This window comes from Pelobates fuscus, chromosome 3 (genome assembly GCF_036172605.1).
Source record: "Pelobates fuscus isolate aPelFus1 chromosome 3, aPelFus1.pri, whole genome shotgun sequence".
In the NCBI taxonomy this organism is placed as follows: Eukaryota; Metazoa; Chordata; class Amphibia; order Anura; family Pelobatidae; genus Pelobates; species Pelobates fuscus.
In genome coordinates, this window is record NC_086319.1 from 333,961,090 (window position 1) to 333,981,938 (window position 20,849).

At 38.9% G+C, this 20,849-nt stretch overlaps 1 protein-coding gene across 1 annotated transcript in view; it reads left to right on the top strand.

Annotated features, from left to right (window-relative positions):
• TNFAIP8L3 (TNF alpha induced protein 8 like 3) overlaps positions 1-20,475 on the top strand; it is a 65,367-nt gene extending 44,892 nt beyond the window's left edge. The window contains exon 2 of the mRNA XM_063445693.1: positions 19,418-20,475. Coding sequence (XP_063301763.1) covers positions 19,418-19,980 — 563 coding nt within the window. The 3' untranslated portion in view covers positions 19,981-20,475. The remainder of the gene's footprint in view (positions 1-19,417) is intronic.
• The last annotated feature ends 374 nt before the right edge of the window (positions 20,476-20,849 follow it).

Here is a 20,849-nt window from a genome sequence, read left to right on the forward strand (position 1 = left end):
GTTCAGACCATACCAATTGCTCTGAAGATTAATATGGTCTACACTTGACCACCATGGAATCATTTTTTTTGTATCTTATATATTGCCATTTTTAATGGGGGTATCAGTATGCTCTGACACTTCACAGTATCACTGTCCCACAGATTACCGCAACATGACGTACCTCCTGCTCACTTACCAACAGATAGGCCTCCGCAAGCCAATCGTTTACCATGACCGGTATAGGACATAAAATAAGGAATTCTGACTTTAAATTTTAAATCACATATAGGCAAACGTGAGTCACCCATACATCTGTGCTGTCATACAGAAAAGTCATCAAACTCAATTGCGCTTTCATCAATATCTTTATTGTATTGTGCAGTTTGCTTGTGCTCTTACAATACATTTAGAGCCGAGCCAATACTTCAGTGTACTCTCATTGTCTATTAAGTGGACTTGCATGCTACAAACAAACCACTCTGAGCTTGTAGGTTTATTTGAAATTAAATTTCCATTATGCAGTGGAATATACCAGAGGATATTTACTGTAAAGTATAGGCTTTTTGTTAAAACTGTTGTGTTCGGAGTTATATTAAGTCTAAAAAGAATTGGTGTAATTCAGGTTTTTGCATTTACATAGATTTGAGTTTGTTCATACAGTCGCTAATGCCAAGCAAGCAATTTATGTTAAAATTCTGCATTATTATTTTTATTATTATTGGTATTTATATAGCGCCAACTAATTCCGCAGCGCTTTACAATATTATTAAAGGGGGGGATTACAATAAATTAGACAATTACACAGGAACAATAGGTAGAGGAGGGCCCTGCTCAAACAAGCTTGCAGTCTTAGAAGTAATGCCTAATGTTGGCCTTATGGAAGTATCGGCCCGGTTTATAGGTTGATATTCTGTGTTATACAGTGATGCCTAATAATGAATAATTACTGACAATTTAGTTTTTGGGGTTTTTTAACTTACTAAAAAAATGAGAGAGGGGACAATCCTATTACAGAAGATGTTATGCTTTGCTTATCACAAACAGAGGTTTGACAAAATTAAATATGTTTCTGATATTCTTTCTCTGGAACCATTTGGTACTTTTGGGAATTCGGATTTTAAAAATATCAGATGCGTATAGCTGATGGTGAGCAAAAACACAATTCAAAACAGAATTTCAAGCTATGCACAGATATACAGAGATTTTGAGATAAGTCAGACTTGCCTGTCAGAGCGCTCTGATTTGGCAATCCAGTTTTTCTTTTAACAGTATCAATGTGACTTAATGGATATTTGTTTGCCCTTTATTATTTGAAATGATTTAAATATAAAGTAGACATCTGATGGTTATTATTTTTTTATATACAGTTATTAGATGTATTAGCCTCCCCTCACTATTAAAAGGTTAAGGATAGGTAGGGTACTTTATTTTGGGGTTGGCTAGGAGCTTGAGTACCCCTATTCACGATTGGGAGTGGGGAGTGACATGTCCACTCCCCCTTGTATATTTAGTTAGAGCTCCATCCATCCATCCATCACCAATGGGTAGGGGTGGAGAGGGGTAGGACAATAGGTCCCTTGTTATATTAAGTCCACTTTGCTTTATTTTTCTTTAATTCATAGCCCCGCTATGGGTGTAGGGGGGAGTGGAGAGGTAGAGCATGGGGATGAACCTGTACCAGGTCCTCCCTGTACCTTACTAGTGACTGTCTTTACAGCTCACTGTTTAGCAGACATGCCCAGTCTTGTAGCAGGTGGTGGCATGGCGGAGGTTTTAAACCTCCTTTTCACTAATATAGAGTTCATTCAGACCCCCCCTTTTTTATTATTTGCCCACTAGCTGCTTGTGCTGGCAGCAGGCAAATTGGTTTAAAAATATATATAATGAAAAGAATGTACTAACAGCTTTTAGCCGTCGAATCCAATAGGCCCATTTAACAGCCAATATTTTCAATGTAATCTATAGGCTTCAGATTCTGTATGCAAACAGATGTTTTTCTGCTCCTGATCAGAATTTCACTGTTGGAATTAAATTGATCCATACCATTAAATGGCTTATTGGGAGCAGAAATACTGCCAATACACATGATAGGTTGATATGTAATCAAGACCTTTGGCTGGGTCTTTATTTATATGCCCCATTTATAATGAGCCGTAGAACTGTGTGAAATGTGTTAATATCCCTGTGATTACCATTTACATATATTCACATCTCCAAGCCCCTAGAGCACTGTTGTTACGCGCATATAACCGTTACTAAACTTTGCCTTCCATTTTAATATTTTTGGATAGCATTTTCAAATGGTTTAATATTTTGAAAAGTATTGTATTACTTTGTTTTAACTATATATAATACAATGTTAAACAAAAATCTGCACAGCAGTCAAGCCATAAGACTTGCTTTTCCCACAGAAATCACAAATCTGCAGTGATGTTACTACACACACACACACACACACACACACACCAACACCACCACCACCACCACACACACACACCAACACCACCACCACCAGCAGACCCCAGCAGGTAAGTTGTCAAACTGTTTTTAAACCGTTTGACCACTTACTCTGGGAGGGTGCCACGGCACTCCTGCTACCAGAAATCTGTAGTGGTTATTGTGCCTGGATTGTCCCGGTAAATAATCCCCAAGTGTCCCTCCCGACATTCGGTTCTGGATTCGTCCCTATATCAAATGCATTTCACCTAGTACATCAAAATCCACAATTTATCAAACTCATGAAAAGAAAAAAAAAAGTCATGTGCATCATAAATAATTCAATGTTTGTTTTTTTAATTCCAAGTTATGTAAGTTAATGTTTTGCTGTATTTCTCTTTGTTGTTGCACCTATTGTGTAAAAAACGAATAAATAATTGAACAACTTTGGGCATGGTGGAGAAATACTACGGCAAACAGGTTTGTGTTGTTTTTTTTTTTCTTTTTACGTTGACAGCTACTGGTCCCATAAAAAAATCCATATATGCTTTAAAAGGACATTCCAAGCACCATAATCACTGCATCCTGCTGTGTTTGGCACCCTCCTAGAATAATTTGTCTACAATGGTATGACAATTTGCTTAGATCATCCCTGATGCCTACAACCCTGCCTCCCAATTAATAATGCAGGAGAATCTGGTTAGCTTTTTTCTTTTCTTTTCTTTTTAATTAAATTGTGTAGATTTAGGGTCCCTCATTGTGTTATTAAAAATGTTAGTCACCTTTTTTTACAGTGGCAAGACCATCTTCTCTTCTCACCTGCAATTGCCCCATAAATACTGATGATCTCCTGACCATATGCCATAATTGGCACATTGTGCAAATAGAATGCTTCTCATTTAGAAGAATTGGATACAATGCTTCCCTTTAAGAAGCACTCTGCCACTTTGGACACTCGTTCAAAGTGAGTCATCAGCATACTCTGTAGTGCTTAACCCCTTAAGGACACATGACATGTATGACATGTCATGATTCCATTTTATTCCAGAAGTTTGGTCCTTAAGGGGTTAAGGGAATTGGAGTGTTTCTTTAAATGGGTAGCAGACCTGGAAACGGAATTCACACTGGCTAAAGCTATATCCCACATGCAGGGAACATCTATAAATGTGTATAAACCCTAGGGAATCTGATGGGTAGCAGTAGTGGATGAATACCAACAATAATAAGTTGTATATATTGGTATTTGTTTTTCTGAAATTAATGTGTTTATTGCAACAGATTCTCTTGAAATCAAGAGAAATCTCAATGAATAAATATTTTATAAATAAATTTAGGATCTTTAATTAGCCAGCTCTGACAGTTTACTGATGATTACCAATATTAAAAGTAAAAGAGAACAAACACATTGACCAATTAGAGCAGGGGTCCTCAAACTCCGCCTCCCCCTACCCCCAAATGTTGCTGAACTACAACTCCCATGATTCTCTAGCTATCTATGTAATTCAAAGAATCATGGGAGTTGTAGTTCAGCAACATCTGGGGGGCGGGAGTTTGAGGACCTCTGAATTAGAGCTTAAAAAGATCTTATTTTATGCTAGAAGACATCTGAAATGATTTTCACTACGATATATAGAGCAATTTTGAATAAATAGAATGTCGGCAAATTACCAGTTAAAATACACTATCCCCTCCAACCTCCCAGCTCATCCATTTATCTCTGCAGTGTATTTGGCATAGGAAGCATAATATACATCCCCCATTGTACCCTTTCAAATGTGCACAATGATAGATCATTAGATGACTCTCACAATGCTAACAGATGGAGGGAGGCAGTAGGAGGACACGTTCCCAGGAAATGATTTTTTTTGGCAGATTGTCCATTTAATAAAACAGTTTTCCAAACTGAAAAAAACATTAAATAAAACTGTATTGTCATGTAAAATGTGAAACTGACGTATTGGCTTCTCTCCAGCAATGTGATGGAGATGAAGCAGAACAAGACTTATTTCAAGGCATTATGAAGTCTCTAATGTTCATATGCTATGATGGATATGTCTATCAAGATCCACATGCTTGGCATAGCAAAATAAATCAAAATACGTTTTAAACAATTATTGCATTAAAAGGTTTTTTTTTTGGTTGTCTTTTTTGCTAATTTATGTGCATTAAGTTTAAATCTACAATTGTTGCCAAGACAGGCTTACTTACCCCATAAGCTATACTATTTATTTCTGTTTTAGATGAGAGGTTATTATATCAATTAAGTCAATCTTACCAGTATTGACAGTTATTTTATGAACGAATATGAAGTGGAACTGGGACCTGTGGACACAAATGGGTCTGTAATATGTAAATTTAAATACTATGATCTATTTAATATCATACTGTATATTTAACTAAATATCTAATTAGCATTAAAAGAACACAAGAGTGGTTATGGTGCCAGATGTGCCCTGGTGCTGTCCCAGCATAATCTGCCAAACCATTTAGCATAGTGTGAAACTTTCCTGGGTCCAGCCTGGTACCCACGTAGCATCCAGTGTTCTCAGAGCTTCAACAGAATGATTCATTCATTGGTTCAGAGTGCTCCGCCAATCTTCTCAGTCAATGAATGAGCATCTACATAGACACCCATCGGGCACCCAGGAGGATCCAAGTAAGAAAGTATATTGAGGAATTTGAAGGGAAAGGCTGATGAATGGTAAGTGAGGCTAGTAGAAATAGGAAAGGAGGGAGGATGGGAAGATGGTTAGCACCTAACCTCCAATAAGGAGAAAAATCGAGCCAGTGTACAGTTTAAGAGAGTAACATTGTATGTTTACGGTGTGAGAGAGCTTTGAGGATCAGTTCGTAGCTGCTGTTGCACACTTAACCCCTTAAGGACACATGACATGTATGACATGTCATGATTCCCTTTTATTCCAGAAGTTTGGTCCTTAAGGGGTTAATAGCCAGATAGTAATTCCACTCAAACCAAGTGTACAATTTCTGTGTTTTGAGATTGGAAGAGACAAATTGCTCAAAAACTCTGACTTGTTCAACCAACACATCCAATGCAGGTATCACTGCTCCTCTAAGTTTGACAAACCCTAATCATATAGGGATAATTCACTAAACACCTGATTTTGTCAAGTCTCATATGTACTAAAGCCAAATATGGTCGGAATTCGGCCTGAGCAATATGCAGCAATTGCCTGTGTGCATTCAGTGTCCAGATTAAAATTGGTGCTTTTGCATCTGAATCCTGTACAAAGAATACGATTCAGTAGATTCACAAAGCACTGATCACTGCCCAACCCCATGACCCACCAGCGAGTGGGAGCTATTTGAAGAAATAAACAGGTGAGGACATCCTTCTGTTCCCATCCCAACTTTGGTCAGCAGGTGGGGATTTTTAGAATATAAGGGGGACACCTAGTGTCACCACTCCAGCCCCAATCAATTGGAATTCGGTGAGGCCCCTAATATTACTATGGGGAATGGACCAAGTGTCCCTCCAGGCCTCCCTTACAGTAATACAAGGGTCCTTTTTACCCAAACAGCCTTTTTATTTCTATAATTTCTCTTTGTTTTTATGAGGAAGTTGGCCAGGAAGCACTGGCCATCCGCAACATAATGAACCCTTGTGCAGAAGAGAAATTGTAAAGGAGCACTATAGGGTCAGGAACACAAAATATATTTCTGACCCTATAGTGTTAAAACCACCATCTGGCCCCCTCTTGCCTCCCTACATATAGTAAAGTCTTACTTGTATTCACGCCTGAAGCTGCTGACTCTGCCCCTGTCTGCCTCAGACCAGCAAGCTGTCTGTTGACATCATTAGAATTGTTGTTCTGAGACAATGCTTCCCCATGGGATTGGCTGAGACTGTAAAGGAGGCAGATCGGGGCAGAGCCAGCACAAGTCAAACACAGCCCTGGCCAATCAGCATCTCCTCATAGAGATGAATTGAATAAATTAATCTCTATGAGGAAAGTTCAGTGTCTGCATGCAGAGGGTGGAGACAATCAATGTTTAGATGCATTTTAGGCAGCCATGACCCAGGAAGGATCTCTAACAGCTATCTGAGGTGTGGCCAGTGAAGTTATCACTAGGCTGGAATGTAAACACTGCATTTTCTCTGAAAAGACAGAGTTTACAGCAAAAAGCCTTAAGGGTATGATTATACTCACCAGCACAAATGCAATGAGCTGTAGTTGTTCTGGTGACTATAGTGTCCCTTTAACTATGTGCTCGCTGGTTGCTAGAGCTGGCCAAGATTTGAAGCATTCGGTCCAGATTTAAACTGTCCAACTGAAATCCCTACCAAATTCAGACCCGTTAGTGGCTTGAATTGCAAAATCTGGACATTGTTCACACTATCTAACAATGTCTGGATTTTGCAGTCTAAATCATAGACCTTCTTAACCCCTTAAGGACCAAACTTCTGGAATAAAAGGGAATCATGACATGTCACATGTCATGTGTCCTTAAGGGGTTAAAGAGCTAGACAAGAAGACTTGCTTGCAGCATGCACACACTGTATACATCTGTGTTTGGTCAACGTGTAGAATCCCCTTTTCATGTCTCAATCAGTAGTGGGCAGGCATGTAGCTGAGGTGTAGCATACAATTTACAAATGGATCCTTAATATCTGCGCATAACATGTTTACAATGTATTCGACATGCTGAAAACCATATTTTACTAGAGCAGTTTCTGCAGCTCTCATAGTCTCTTCAGCTGTGTTTCATTGAAACACATGGAATACAGATGTACATAAATTCATTCCTGAAATCGAGGCATGGTTGGTCTTCCCCTTGGTTGGGGGGTGATTGATATTCCGCAAAGGCAATGATTAAAGTGGAACTATCACAACTGAGATATTGTTTTGTATTTTGTTAACATTGTATATCTGACTGTTTTGACTTAATTTAACCCCTACAGTGCCATAGAAGGAATACATTAGAACACATTTCTCAAAATATACAAAACGCCTTGGGGCAGTGATGCAGTCCTCGTAAATCTTGCAGACATAAGGGGCTGTTTTTTTTTTTATATATATATTTTTTTTTATTTCCCTCCTCCTTTATTTTAACCCCTACAGTGCCATAGAAGGAATACATTAGAACACATTTCTCAAAATATACAAAACGCCTTGGGGCAGTGATGCAGTCCTCGTAAATCTTGCAGACATAAGGGGCTGTTTTTTTTTTTTTTTTATATATTTTTTTTTATTTCTCTCCTACAATCACAGTCACCAAGAATGTGATTCTAAACTGGAATGTAGAATTTCTCAGAGGTTTCCCGGTGGTTAAAGAGTCTGTTTAACCCCTTAAGGACACATGACATAGAAGTTTGGTCCTTAAAGGGAAACTCCAGTGCCAGAAAAACGATCCGTTTTTCTGGCACTGGAGGGTCCCTCTCCCTCCCACCCCCCAATCCCCGGTTACTGAAGGGGTGAAAACCCGTTCAGTGACTTACCTGGGACAGCGGCGATGTCCCTCGCCGCTGTCTCCGCCTCTGCGACGCTCCTCCTTGTGATTACGTCGGCCGATGGGCAAGACTAATCTCGCCCACTGGCCGAGGAGACCTAATGCGCATGCGCGGAAATGGCGCGCATGCGCATTACGTCTCCCCATAGGAAAGCATTGAAAAATCATTTCAATGCTTTCCTATGGGGTTTTGAGCGACGCTGGATGTCCTCACACAGTGTGAGGACGTCCAGCGACGCTCTAGCACAGGAAACCTGTTGAGGGTAGTGGGAGTTGGCACCCAGACCACTCCAATGAGCAGAAGTGGTCTGGGTGCCTGGAGTGTCCCTTTAAGGGGTTAAAGGATTCTTCCCTGTGCTGATTTGAAAATCAGGTGCACTCTAAGCTACACATACCCCTAACAAAGGTGCATATTTTTCACCAAATCACGCATTTGGTCATGTATTACACTAAGCAACTGCAATATTTGCAGATTGCTGACTATTAATTTAAATTCTTTTTTTTTTTTTCATCTTGAGTGGGTATTGGGGTAGTCCACAACATCTGGAGTGCCAAAGTTGCCTACCTCTTTAATAGGGCATGCAGAGTATATGTAGAGGGGCAATATTCATTCAGTCTTCTCCCCTTTGAAATATACCGTTTCAAATGCACCATCTAGTACGAACGCATGGAAAAATAATTATTTAGGACCAGTGTGGTATATGTTGAGGGGCTATATATTCATTGGATTGCCGCCTCTAGGGAACACCGGTCCTAAGAGATTGACGAACACAAAATAAGGAAATCTCTGATTAAATGTTGGACTAATTAATCTGTACCAGAGATATGCAGAGGATATCCTCTTTTTTTTTTTTTTTTTTTTTTCTGCTTGCATATGTGTGACTGCGTAATGCATGGATAGATCTTTTAATGTTCACGGTGCTTTAAGAAAGAGGTCTACTTTGAGCCATTATAAGAAGCTATGAGATATATGTGGCTTAGTTAAGCCACACTTTATACTATCATCTGTCTCTACCCACCTTGGATTATCTATACCCCTTTTTTCCTGTTCCCCTATCAGTAAATGACTGTCCGCTATCCACACTTATTTTCCTGCCTCTTGCAATGATAGCATAGATACATCAATCAATCCTGACTTTGTTTGAACACTAAGATTTATGTATCCTTTCTGAGCTCTTTGCATAATGGATCTGCTAATAGCTGTACAGAACCTTCCTAATTAAATAACAAGAAATCTGAAGGGAATGGATATCGTTTGTGAAAGTACCTGGGAATTTCTAACCATTTAACTGGTGGTTATCTTTCCCCTGAGCTCGATTAAGTCGAAATCCACTCACATTGTAACAATCACCAGTCACTACACAATTGTTAGTAGAAGATGTATTTATATGTTGGTGTTGTTTTGTTTATTTTCTTTTCAATTTATTTGAGTTTTTGGAAATAAAAGCGATAATATAGAATCAATAACCTTCCTTAAAATCCTTTGTGTCCTCCAAAACAGAGATTTTGCCCTCTCAATTTGGGAGGGATTTTCCAAACACTCCGAGCACCTTAATCACGGCAACCCATTGTAGACATAAAAAAAAAAAATACATCTTGGTTTTAAAGCATTGCATTATATCTTACCCTAGTGTAACTTTAGTGCTGTATATCTAACAGCTGTGCTTTTATTTTGTGTTCATGATTTTTATTTTATTTTTATTTGCACGCTACAACTGCAAAGGTAAAAATAAAATGTAGACTGTTGTAGATCCATTTAAAGGGGAACTGTCACTTCCCAGGATTATCAATATTTACTTACTCTTTCCCTATATTTAGCAAATATGGTTTTGTGAAGTTTGAAATAAAAAAAAAAAAAAAACTAAATGTAGAAATTCTACTGGGTCCCTCCATCTTGGCTCCCTGTCAATCAAAATTAGAAATATTGCCAGTTTCTGCCACTGAACATAGAAGAAGATAAACTGATACGACGTGTCTAATGTCCTCATTTTCATTATGTGTCTTGGAGGTGCCTGAACTCAACTGTGATGTGAACTGCTACATTTTTAATATGCATTTTATAAAATTGGACCATCCAATTGGAAAACAAAAATAGCTCAGCGCTGGGTCGGGCTCCTCCTCAGATGGCAATCTGGGGATACCTAATGCGCATGCTCGGCAAGTGGCACATGCTCAATAGGCATTCACCATATATATTCAATGCTTTCCCATGGGGGATTTCAATAGGCTGGATGTCCTAATGCAAAGTGTGAGAAGGTCCAGCGTTTTCACTCCATGAAACTCCAGGAAGTGCCTCTAGTGGCTGTCTAGTAGGAAGTCTTAACCATTTAATAGAAACATTGAAGTTTCTCTGAAACAGCAATGTTTAACATTCCAAGGTTAAGTGGACAGGGACACTGCAAACAGGCAACTTCAATGACTTGAAGTGGTCTGGGTGCCTACAGTGTCCCTTTAACACAGGTTGTAAGGGATTTTTTTTTTTTTTCAAAAATGGTTTTTAATGAGTGGTTAAATTCCAGATAAGGGGGGGGCGGAGCTAGCAGCGGAGCAGAGTGGCCGCACTCACCAAGAGCTCCTCAATACGACCCGCAAAAAACGCTATTTCAAGCGGTATCCGACGTCCACCCGGGATCCACGACCCACACCGGACACCGGATTAACTATGGGACGCAAGCACAAAAAAACCAGGGCGGACAAAGACCCACCTACCCACGATATCGGGGAACTTCTCCGACGCTCCCAAAAGGCCGCATGGGACAAGATGGCGGCGGGGGACGACGGCTACTCCTTCTCATCTGATGATCTCTCTGTCGACCACGGAGAAGGTATGGCACAAGCCCTGTCACCCAACCCAAAGCCCTCACAAACCACTGCAGAAAATCCTGTTACACCATCCATTCTGAAGAACATGCTGGCAGAGCTCAGATCTAATATCGCTGCAGACATGGCCGGTATAAAAGAGGCAGTGGGGGGGGTCACTACCAGGGTTCAGCACCTTGAGGCCTCAACTACCTCCCAAGAGGCAAGGATAGCGTCCCTAGAACGGGCTCTTACTGAGGTACAGTCTCAGCAGAGCGCAACGAACAACCGGATTAATGCCCTTGAGGACCTCAGACGACGCTATAACGTTAAGATCCGTGGCATCCCGGATTCAATAGGCCAGAATGACCTGCCGCATTTCATCAGACGCCTGCTGGCTGACCTACTGCCGCCCAAACAGGCGAAAGCAGTGCGCCTAGACGGCATGTTCAGACTGCCAAAGCCCGCAACGGCGTCGGCCGCGGCACACACAGACCTGATCCTCCGTTTCCAAAATCTGCAGGACAAAGCCCAGCTACTGGCGGCAGCGCGAGGGAAAACCCCTCTTACATTTGAGGGAGCCACGCTGTCCCTCTTTCAGGACATTACTAAAAGCACAATGAGTTGGCGCAAGACCATGCAGCCCCTCTTACAACACCTCAGGACCAAGAACATCCAGTATAAATGGGGGACGCCGAATATGGTCACCTTCGCGCACCAGGACACCACTTACAGAGCCCGGAGCTACCCTGAACTGGACTCACACCTGCGCACGGCAGGCCTGCTGTCATCCCAACGAAGGACAAGCCAAAGTCTCGCCCAACTGGACCCAGCAGCGGTTGCGGACTTCATCCCAGGGGCACCCACCAGACCACCGCACCAACGAAAGGCACCCTGAGGGGTACTAAAACAGGGAGATTCCTCCTCACTACCCCAGAGACTGCCGATAATGCTCTCACCTGATTATGGCCCTCTGCCCACGATAGATCCTTGCGAACTCATATATGGTTACCACCCAAGTTCCTCCTCCCCATTTATTTTTGGTTGATTTAATTGACTTTTTACTAGTCCACAAAGGTCCGTATAGGTCTCCCAGGAGCGGACTCCACGCACCTGAGGCAATCTGGATGCACTCACTGCTCCAATTACTGGTGTCATAAGCACGCACGACCAGACGAACGACTGACCACATCTGTACCCGTCTCACTTCCACGCACGAACACAAAACGACACACCCAACTACACTAGCAGTGGGACAAGCGGGTACTCCTAGAATAGGACACACACCGGTCTAAGTAGACACACCCGACATAAGAACCATCCCCACACACTGCGGGCTACATCGACACCCACACTGGGGGACTCGCGGACTTTGTACAGCACATATAGCAGTACACCTCCACAGCTGGTCCCGACACAGACCCACCCGGTACAACACATGCCCAAGACGATCTCCAAGTAGACGTACGCACAGACTTCACTAGGCCTTGGACATGCCCGGAACACTAGACGACTCCACAACTATACAATTACTATATATAAAAAGTGCTAGGTATATATATATGCCGCTATCGTATTACCATATGTTGGTAAAAATGTGAAGGTTTCAATGTGATCAGTAGGCTGAGCCTGATAACACATCCTGTTTAAAATATGTTTTTGTTGAACGACTTGTAATACTAAAAAATGAGGCATTCATATTTTGGAGAAATGATCCTGCTAGCATCAACACACGAATAAGTTTATTCATATAGAAATGTTAATCTGATTAACGTGTGATCTAAGAAAATCTCTTTACCTTTCACCTTTAAAAATGTGCACAGTTTATTCTCATGCCATGTAATGTTTTGCTATTGAAAGGCTCCCTACAGCTGATGTGGCGTAGCAAGCCAAATTGTTCAAATCTTGCACAAACAAAAATAAAGAATAAAAAAAAAAAAAAAAAAAAAAAAAATTCCAGATAAGTAATACTTGTACTTTATAAAAACAAACTTTTTAACTTTTAAAATTGTTGTCCCATTTAAACAATCAGCCGCTCTGAATTGCAGAAATTTTAAGTTTGTTTGGATCGTTAAGAAATACATTTAAACACTGCAAGGAGCAGAGATTTTGTGCAATCATCTTGGGAGAGCGATGAATAAAGAATCCGAGATTACGGCTTAGGCTTCAAGGATTCCTCCATGTGTGATTATAGAGGATTTAACCAAGTGATGGAGTCGCTCAGATGCCTCATGAAATAGCAAACCGATAATTCCTTACAAGATCCATCTGCGGAACTGTATCAATTTATTGCTGGTAGACTACAATTCTTAGATTGTCTGAGGATCATGGGCAATGCAGTTAAGTAATTTGCTGTGTCAAGGGGAAACTATCAGGGTTTTAGAAGAGTAGAGGTAGACCATCTATATCCTAAAAACATGATTAGAATGTAAAATCTCAGGTTTTAAACAGACTTCCTAGATTCTTTCCTTTCTTCCATGTGACGTGAGCTTTAACTTAAGGCTTTGTATAGCATTAGTGACCGTGGAATCAGCTTTGCATGTCCTGACAGCTAGCAGGTTATAATTAGAATACACAGTAGAAATAAATGCTCTTTAACCCCTTAAGGACCCATGACATGTGTGACATGCCATGATTCCCTTTTATTCCAGAAGTTTGGTCCTTAAGGGGTTAAACAGCAGTTTTAGCACGTTAATCTGAATATTTCTGATCATCAAGGGGCTATGTGGACGATTTTTCTTTTTCATTTCTCAATGGCGAAAATAAACACTAGAATATTGACTATTTGAGAAAGTAACTTTTAATTTAAGGATTATTTAGGAAAATGGTGAAGTCTCCAACTCCAATCAAGTCTTGTTCTCAGTTCACGCTAACTCACTGTTTAGCGAATAAACCCTTAGATATATTTTCTCTGCATTTGTACTTGGTACATTATTTTAACAAAAAAGTGGGATATATATTTTTTTCAAGTTTTATTTTACTCGGCGACCACTAACCATTTATTTTTGTTATATTCCAAAAACGTACTCCATTTTGCTGGGTGTCACAACAGTATGTGGTGCATTTAACAACCAACTAGACTCAAATAGTTAATTTTCTTGGTGGCAGCTGTATAAATAACGTACGTAATAGCCAATAATGGGATATTCTTGTCGTGTAAAAGGAATAATGGCAGTTCCATTGGATTCTTTCTGTAATGCATCCACTTAGGAAAATATAACCTGGTTGTTTGAAAGTCAATGCATCATTAACAAAACACGTTTTATTCTTTCTTTGTATCAATGATAGTGACTGTATCATTAAATGTACTTTAGTCTATTTACAGTGCGGCGTAGGGAAGCATGGAAGTCTTTTCCATTCTATGTTGAAAGTGTCGATATACTCAAGCTCTTTCAGCTAAGAAAGGGGCAAGAAATTGATTTCAAAGTAAAATGAAATTATCTACTTTTAAAAACAATTCTAGGAAGTGTCTATATACTAGTAACACCACAACTTTTGTCGAGAGATATATATATATATATATATTAGAGAAAATGGTTTGGGCTTAAAAGTAAAGATTTCAGTAACTGCTTCTTAATACCATAACCACTAAAATAAGCTGCAGTGCTTTTTTGTGTCTGGAGTGTGCATTTTACTAAGAACATTTTATACATAAGAATAAAAAAATCAGTTTTACGTGTTCTTTGTTTGCAGTTCGTATCAACACAATTTTGTCCAGAACCTAGTTTCTCAATCCATGGCACTTGTATCCCAGGGGTAGTCCAAGATGGGTTGGCAGACCCCAGGAGGCATCCGGTTGGGCGAGAGTGGATGTGGCGAGTGAGCTGTACTCTTTATGATCTTCCAGAACTGCTCCCTCACGCACCCCAAGGTGATGCTGGAAGCCTGGTTATGGTGTCACACTTGCCCCAGCATCACAAAACTGTGTGCAAGGGACCAGTGCTAGAAGAGCAAAAAGATTACACAAGCCTCATACTGGACCCCAGGAAAATGATCTACCCCAGCTCTCCCCCCCAAAAAAGGGGGGGGGGGAGAGGAGAAAAGAGAGAGAGATCCGTCCTGCAGGGGTACTTCTCAATAAAAGGTTGATAAACACTGGTCCAGAACACAAGGTGCACATCTGAGTGGTTAGATAGGACTGTCTTCCCATTAACAATGGTCTATTTTGTAACAATGTTAGAAACAGAAGAATAAAAACAATAATATAGACAGCACAGTTCCCCTATACAATAACAACGTATTATTATTATTTGGCATTTCACCTGCAGTTTAAAGGGAGACACTGTGCACCTCTGATGAAGGAATGCATTTCATAGACATAGAGAATCATATGAAAATAATTCCTAACTTACTTACTGCATGATGCCAAATATCTACCTATAGGTTCAGGGTGGAGGATTATCTAAAGATAAATATATTTTTTAATCTACACATTTGAATTTTTCTTCAGTTCAATGTGTACATTAAATATATCTGTGTGTGAAGGTAACCTTGTCATTTACATGTTTTTACAATGTCACGTTTACTTTAAATAAATGTGCCTCCATGTATATTTGGCTATTCCTATGTGATCATTTTAAGATGGAAGCATTCAAAAGGTTAATCTTCAGTGGGTAAAAAAAAATGAAAAATAAAAAGCTGAGCTAAAATTCTTATTATATTTTTTTGTAAGTAGAAATAATTATCAAAAATCAGCTCAAAGAGACAGCTGTTCAAACAGGACAACAACTTCCTGAGAATAAATGCAATATTTGAGGAGCGTGTTTTCAAAATAGAAATAATGACATGTTTACTTCATGCCAATCTCTGGTAACAAGTGGTTTTCGTTAAGTTTCAGAGAGTCTGTGTCCCTGCTTGAAATGAGCGCCGTTTGAAGTTAACAAAATGAAAGGCAGCACTTTCAGTTATGTGATGCTTGTTGTAGGGAAAATACTGATGTCCGTAAAATCCAGTAGTAATTTGGAATGCCATATTTTGTTTACTTGGTATGAACGTGTTATAGTTTGCAAAGGCATCCGTTTTAATTGCTCCGCTTTGTTCCTTAATTGTATGGTTTTTGGAAAGAAAAAAAAGTAAAGGCTGAAGGTAAGTTTTTAAAGGTGACCGTGCACAGTTTAAAGGGACACAACTTTAGCAGTTTTGGTGTATAGATCATGCCACTGCTGGCTCACTGGGCAATTTCCTGACATTTAGGAGTTAAATTACTTTTACTTCTGTCCATGAAGTACTAGCCACACCTCCCCTGGCTGTGACTCACACAGGCTCCATGAAAAAAAGGTTTTATTTTTCAATCAGATCTTGCAGCACAATGTGTTTTAGGAAACAAGAAAATGTAAACTGTCAGGAAGGGTGTAGGAAGGCTGTAAGCGTCTCAGCAAGAGGAGGTATGGCTCAGGCTGCATAAACAAAGTGCTAAATTCTATGCCATTATATCAGTGAGACTATAGCAGGTGTGCCCAAAAGACAGATTCCCCAGATGTTGACCTTAAACTCCCATGATGCTTTGCATGCCTTTGGAATGGCAAAGAATCAAGCTGTAGTTTTAAAACCTATGGGGATCTACATTTTGGGCACGCCAGCTATAGAGGGATCAACTATACACCAAAACAACTTCAATTACTCGGAAGGTGTTTTTGTGCTTGCAGTGTCCCTTTAAGCAAAAATGGTAATTGTTCTGGATCTGCGTCTTTGAGAAATACAACTGAGCAATACTTTACTTCTGTTTTTAGCTCCTCACAGATTAAGCAGCCAAGAGCAACACCATTATTGTAGTTGTGCTACAAAACAAGAGTGTATAAAAGATGGCAATTACTGGATCATCCACTGATGATCTTGTACATGTGCAATGAGATGAAAGATATGTATTGTTAATTTTGGAGAAGACTCCTATCCTCAAGCAGTCTGTGAGTGACAGCTGCTGTAAAATTTTAATTTAGGAAAGAGAAGCTCATTAGAGCTCCATCCTTTGTCACATTTTGCAAAAATTCTATAGAGTTTTATAGATTCTCTCAAGCCAAATTCAAAAGGAACTCTTCTTCTCTTTTTAACCAATAACATTAACCCCTTAACGCCGTTACGACGTACCATGCCGTCCTGCATTAAATGGGCTTTAAAGCCGTTGCGACGGCATGGTACGTCGTAACGGCTTAAGCCCCCAGGAGATGAGTTGTACTCACCTCCGCCGCGATCCTCTTCTGGAGGGCTACCGGACAGCCCAGGCATCCCCCCTCCGGCAAATTAGGCCCCCGGGGGCCATGTGATCGCTCTCAAAGAGCGATCACATGGCCCCCTATAGCTGGCTATGGATCTGCCAGCAGGGGGACTGTTTGAAATATCAGTCCCCCTGCTGGTGGGGGTGTGTGTGTGTGTGTGTGTATATATATATATATATATATATATATATATATATATATATATATATATATATATATTAGATGTACATATATATATTCTATATAAATACGTATAATTAAAATAATAAATAAAATAATTAAATAAATAAAATATTGAAACAAAATTTAATATAAATTATATATGCATATGTAATTTCATTCTAACTGTATTTTGTTATTAATATATATATCGGTAACAAAATACACTTAGAATGACATTCTATATATATCCATCTATATATAAAATACAAATAACCGCAAATATATATATAGATAAATACATATAATTATATAAAAGATTACATTAGTATACACGTAGAATTTAAATACCTATAAATGCATATATATTAAAATTCTACGTGTATATTTAAATAATCTTTTAACGTAATTATGTGATTTGATTAATTAAAATGTGATTGACAACACAGGGAGAAAGTGCAGAGAATTTAATTCGCAAGCACTATATTTGACCCTGTAACTCTCCAAGACACCATAAAACCTGTACATAGGGGGTACTGTTTTACTCGGGAGACTTCGCTGAATTCAAATATTAGTGTTTCAAAATGGTAAATTGTATTACAACGATGATATTTTAAGTAAAAGTGATGTTTTTCGCATTTTTTACAAGCGAACTGCACTTTTATGGTCTATGTTATTGTTGTAATATGTTTTACTGTTTTGAAACACTAATATTTGTGTTTAGTGAAGTCTCCCGAGCATAACAGTACCCCCCATGTACAGGTTTTATGGTGTTTTGGAAAGTTAGAGAGTCACATATAAGGCTTGCATTTCATTTTTTTTCACATTGAAATTTGCCAGATTGGTTATGTTGCCTTTGAGAGCGTATGGTAGCCCAGGAATGAGAATTACCCCCATGATGGCATACCATTTGCAAAAGTAGACAACCCAAGGTATTGCAAGTGGGGTATGTCCAGTCTTTCTTAGTAGCCACTTAGTCACAAACACTGGCCAAATATTTGTTTTTTGCTTTTTTCACACAAAAACAAAATATGAATGCTAACTTTGGCCAGTGTTTGTGACTAAGTGGCTACTAAAAAAGACTAAACATACCCCACTTTCAATACCTTGGTTTGTCTACTTTTTCAAATGCTATGCCATTATGGGGGTAATTCTCATTCCTGGCTACCACACCGTCTCAAAGGGAACATTACTAATCTGGAAAATTTCTATTTGAAAATGGAACGTTCTATATTTGACCCTGTAACTTTCCAAAACAACATAAAACCTGTTAATTGGGGGTACTGTTGTACTCGTGACACATCGCTGATTACAAATATCTGCATTTTTTTGTAACAGTATTATGACATTCACAGTTAAAATGTCAGACGGAAATGCAAATTTAAAAACAAATCTTATTTTCTCAAATTTTTTAAAAATGTTATTCATAATAAATTATGTTCCATATATGAATAGTTAATGATAAATTAAAGCCCTGTTTCTCCTGAACCAAATGATATATAATAAGTGTGGGTGCATATAATTTGAAAGAGGGGAACTACGGGTGAACAGACATACAGCGCAAATTCTAGTTTTTGTTTACGTTTTGTTTTGATCAGAACGTGCACTATTGACTCCGTCCTGAAGGGGTTAAAACTAGTAAAATACTTACATTTATGAAGTCACCTTGGTAAGTAGTATTATTATAGTGTTCTGCATATAACTAACCAACAAGATAAATGGCAAATATACATTATATGAATGATGTAAAGAGCAAGGCAATTATTATAAATATACCTTCTATTGACCCAAAATGCTAAGTGGCAATGTAATGTTGCCATTAATTTAAAACCGTCACCTAATGCCAGCAGATCTTGACACAGTGCATTTTTATTGTGTTCTTTCCTCTGCACTGTACTATAGCCAATTCTCATTGAGCTAATTAGATTGAGGCATCGACTTTTTCCTATGGAACAAGAGAGGAGAAATAAAAAGTAGAATTTTTTTTTTTTTTTTTACTTGTACTGAATGGCTAGTGAGGATAGTTCAATGGTTCCTACAAATTATTCTGCACTCCGCACTATAAAGGAACTTTTTTTTGGCACTGTGAATTCCCGAGGACTTGGTCAAACTGAAAACTGCTTGAAAACCTGAAGGACTCTAAATTTAGCTTCATAGTGACTACAATAACTGGTTCTGTTTACAGTTCTTGTCCGTTTAATGAGTTATGTTACATTATATTACAGGTTGTCTAGATGTTTGTTTCTTTTGAAGTATTTTTTTTAAATAAATCTTCCACCAGTTTATAAATCTAAACCTACATGAAGCTTGATTTCCAAGTGTATGACCTCTTTGTCTTTACTTTCTCCTACATTTAGGACCAGAGTTATTTAGCTCAAAGAGCTTTGCAGTTCAAGCCCAGAAGAAGATTCTGAGCAAGATGGCAACAAAGTCTATGGCAAATATGCTTATTGACGACACAAGCAGTGAAATCTTTGATGAGCTTTTTAAAGCAACCAAGGAACACGTAAGGAATAAGAAAGAAGCTCACAAAATCCTTAAGGACCTCATAAAAGTCGCAGTAAAAGTTGGCATTTTGTACAGGAACAACCAGTTCAGCCCAGAGGAACTGGAAATTGTGGAAAAATTCAGGAAAAGGCTGAATCAGACAGCAATGACTGCTGTGAGCTTCTACGAAGTTGAGTACACGTTCGATAAGAATGTGCTGTCCGGACTCCTTCAAGAATGTAAATCACTTTTACATGATTTAGTGCAACGTCACCTGACACCAAAATCTCACAGTCGAATCAACAGGGTTTTCAATCACTTTGCAGATGTTGAATTTCTTACTGCCCTCTACAGCCTTGATGGGAATTGCAGGCCATACCTCAAAAGGCTATGTGAGGGAGTGAACAAACTCCTTGATGAAAAGATCCTTTAAAACATTGCCTTTGAACTTCTCATGTTTGCATAATGTTGTAAGGAAACTGAATGAATATTATTGATATTATTTCAGGTGGCAAGATAACAGCAGATGTCTGTAGAGAATGCAATGTGTGAATACTTCATTTTTGTTTTGTTTTTTGTTCTATGTTCTGGAATTACTTGGATTTTTTTTTTATCATTTGTAATGAATGAGGCATTCACCCGCAATCACCAGTATATTCCCTTAAGCAAGGAGAAAAAGATTATTTTTTGTAAACTTTGACTGATGTCATCGACAAACCATTTCAAATTGTTTGTGAGCTTAAGAACCATGGTACTCCAAGAAAGGAATGTTGAGTGTGATCATTTCTGTCAGTGGACAGTGCTTGAACTCTTCTGGTTTTGGGGGATTTTAAACCCTCTGCTTCACCACTTGCTTTTATGTTTTCATTTACTCTTAAATCTATGAAACCGTGCAGCTTGCCAATAAAAGCAAAAATGTTGCATGACACAGAGTTGTGTATGAATGTACAAGAAAAGGGTCACCACAATTACAGTAAACCAGAAATTTTAAATCCATGTAATGAGTTGGGAAAATGCTTTGTATGAACAATTGTGTTCCCTAAAATTAGCAATTTTTCATATGCCAGTATTTTTGTTTGATAACCTAGTATTATGGAAGGGCTCAACAGCATTGCCCTAATGAGTAACTATGGAAAAGACTGTTAATGTACACCGTTCATTCTTTCTCCTGGAAATTTGGAGAAATCATGACATTTTTATTTACCATGGCTGGTTAAAAACACTTGTATGTTAAAATTAATCATTCATTTACATTAGTGCTCCTCTTGTTTAAAAAAAAAAAAAGTTCATTATAAAACTTAC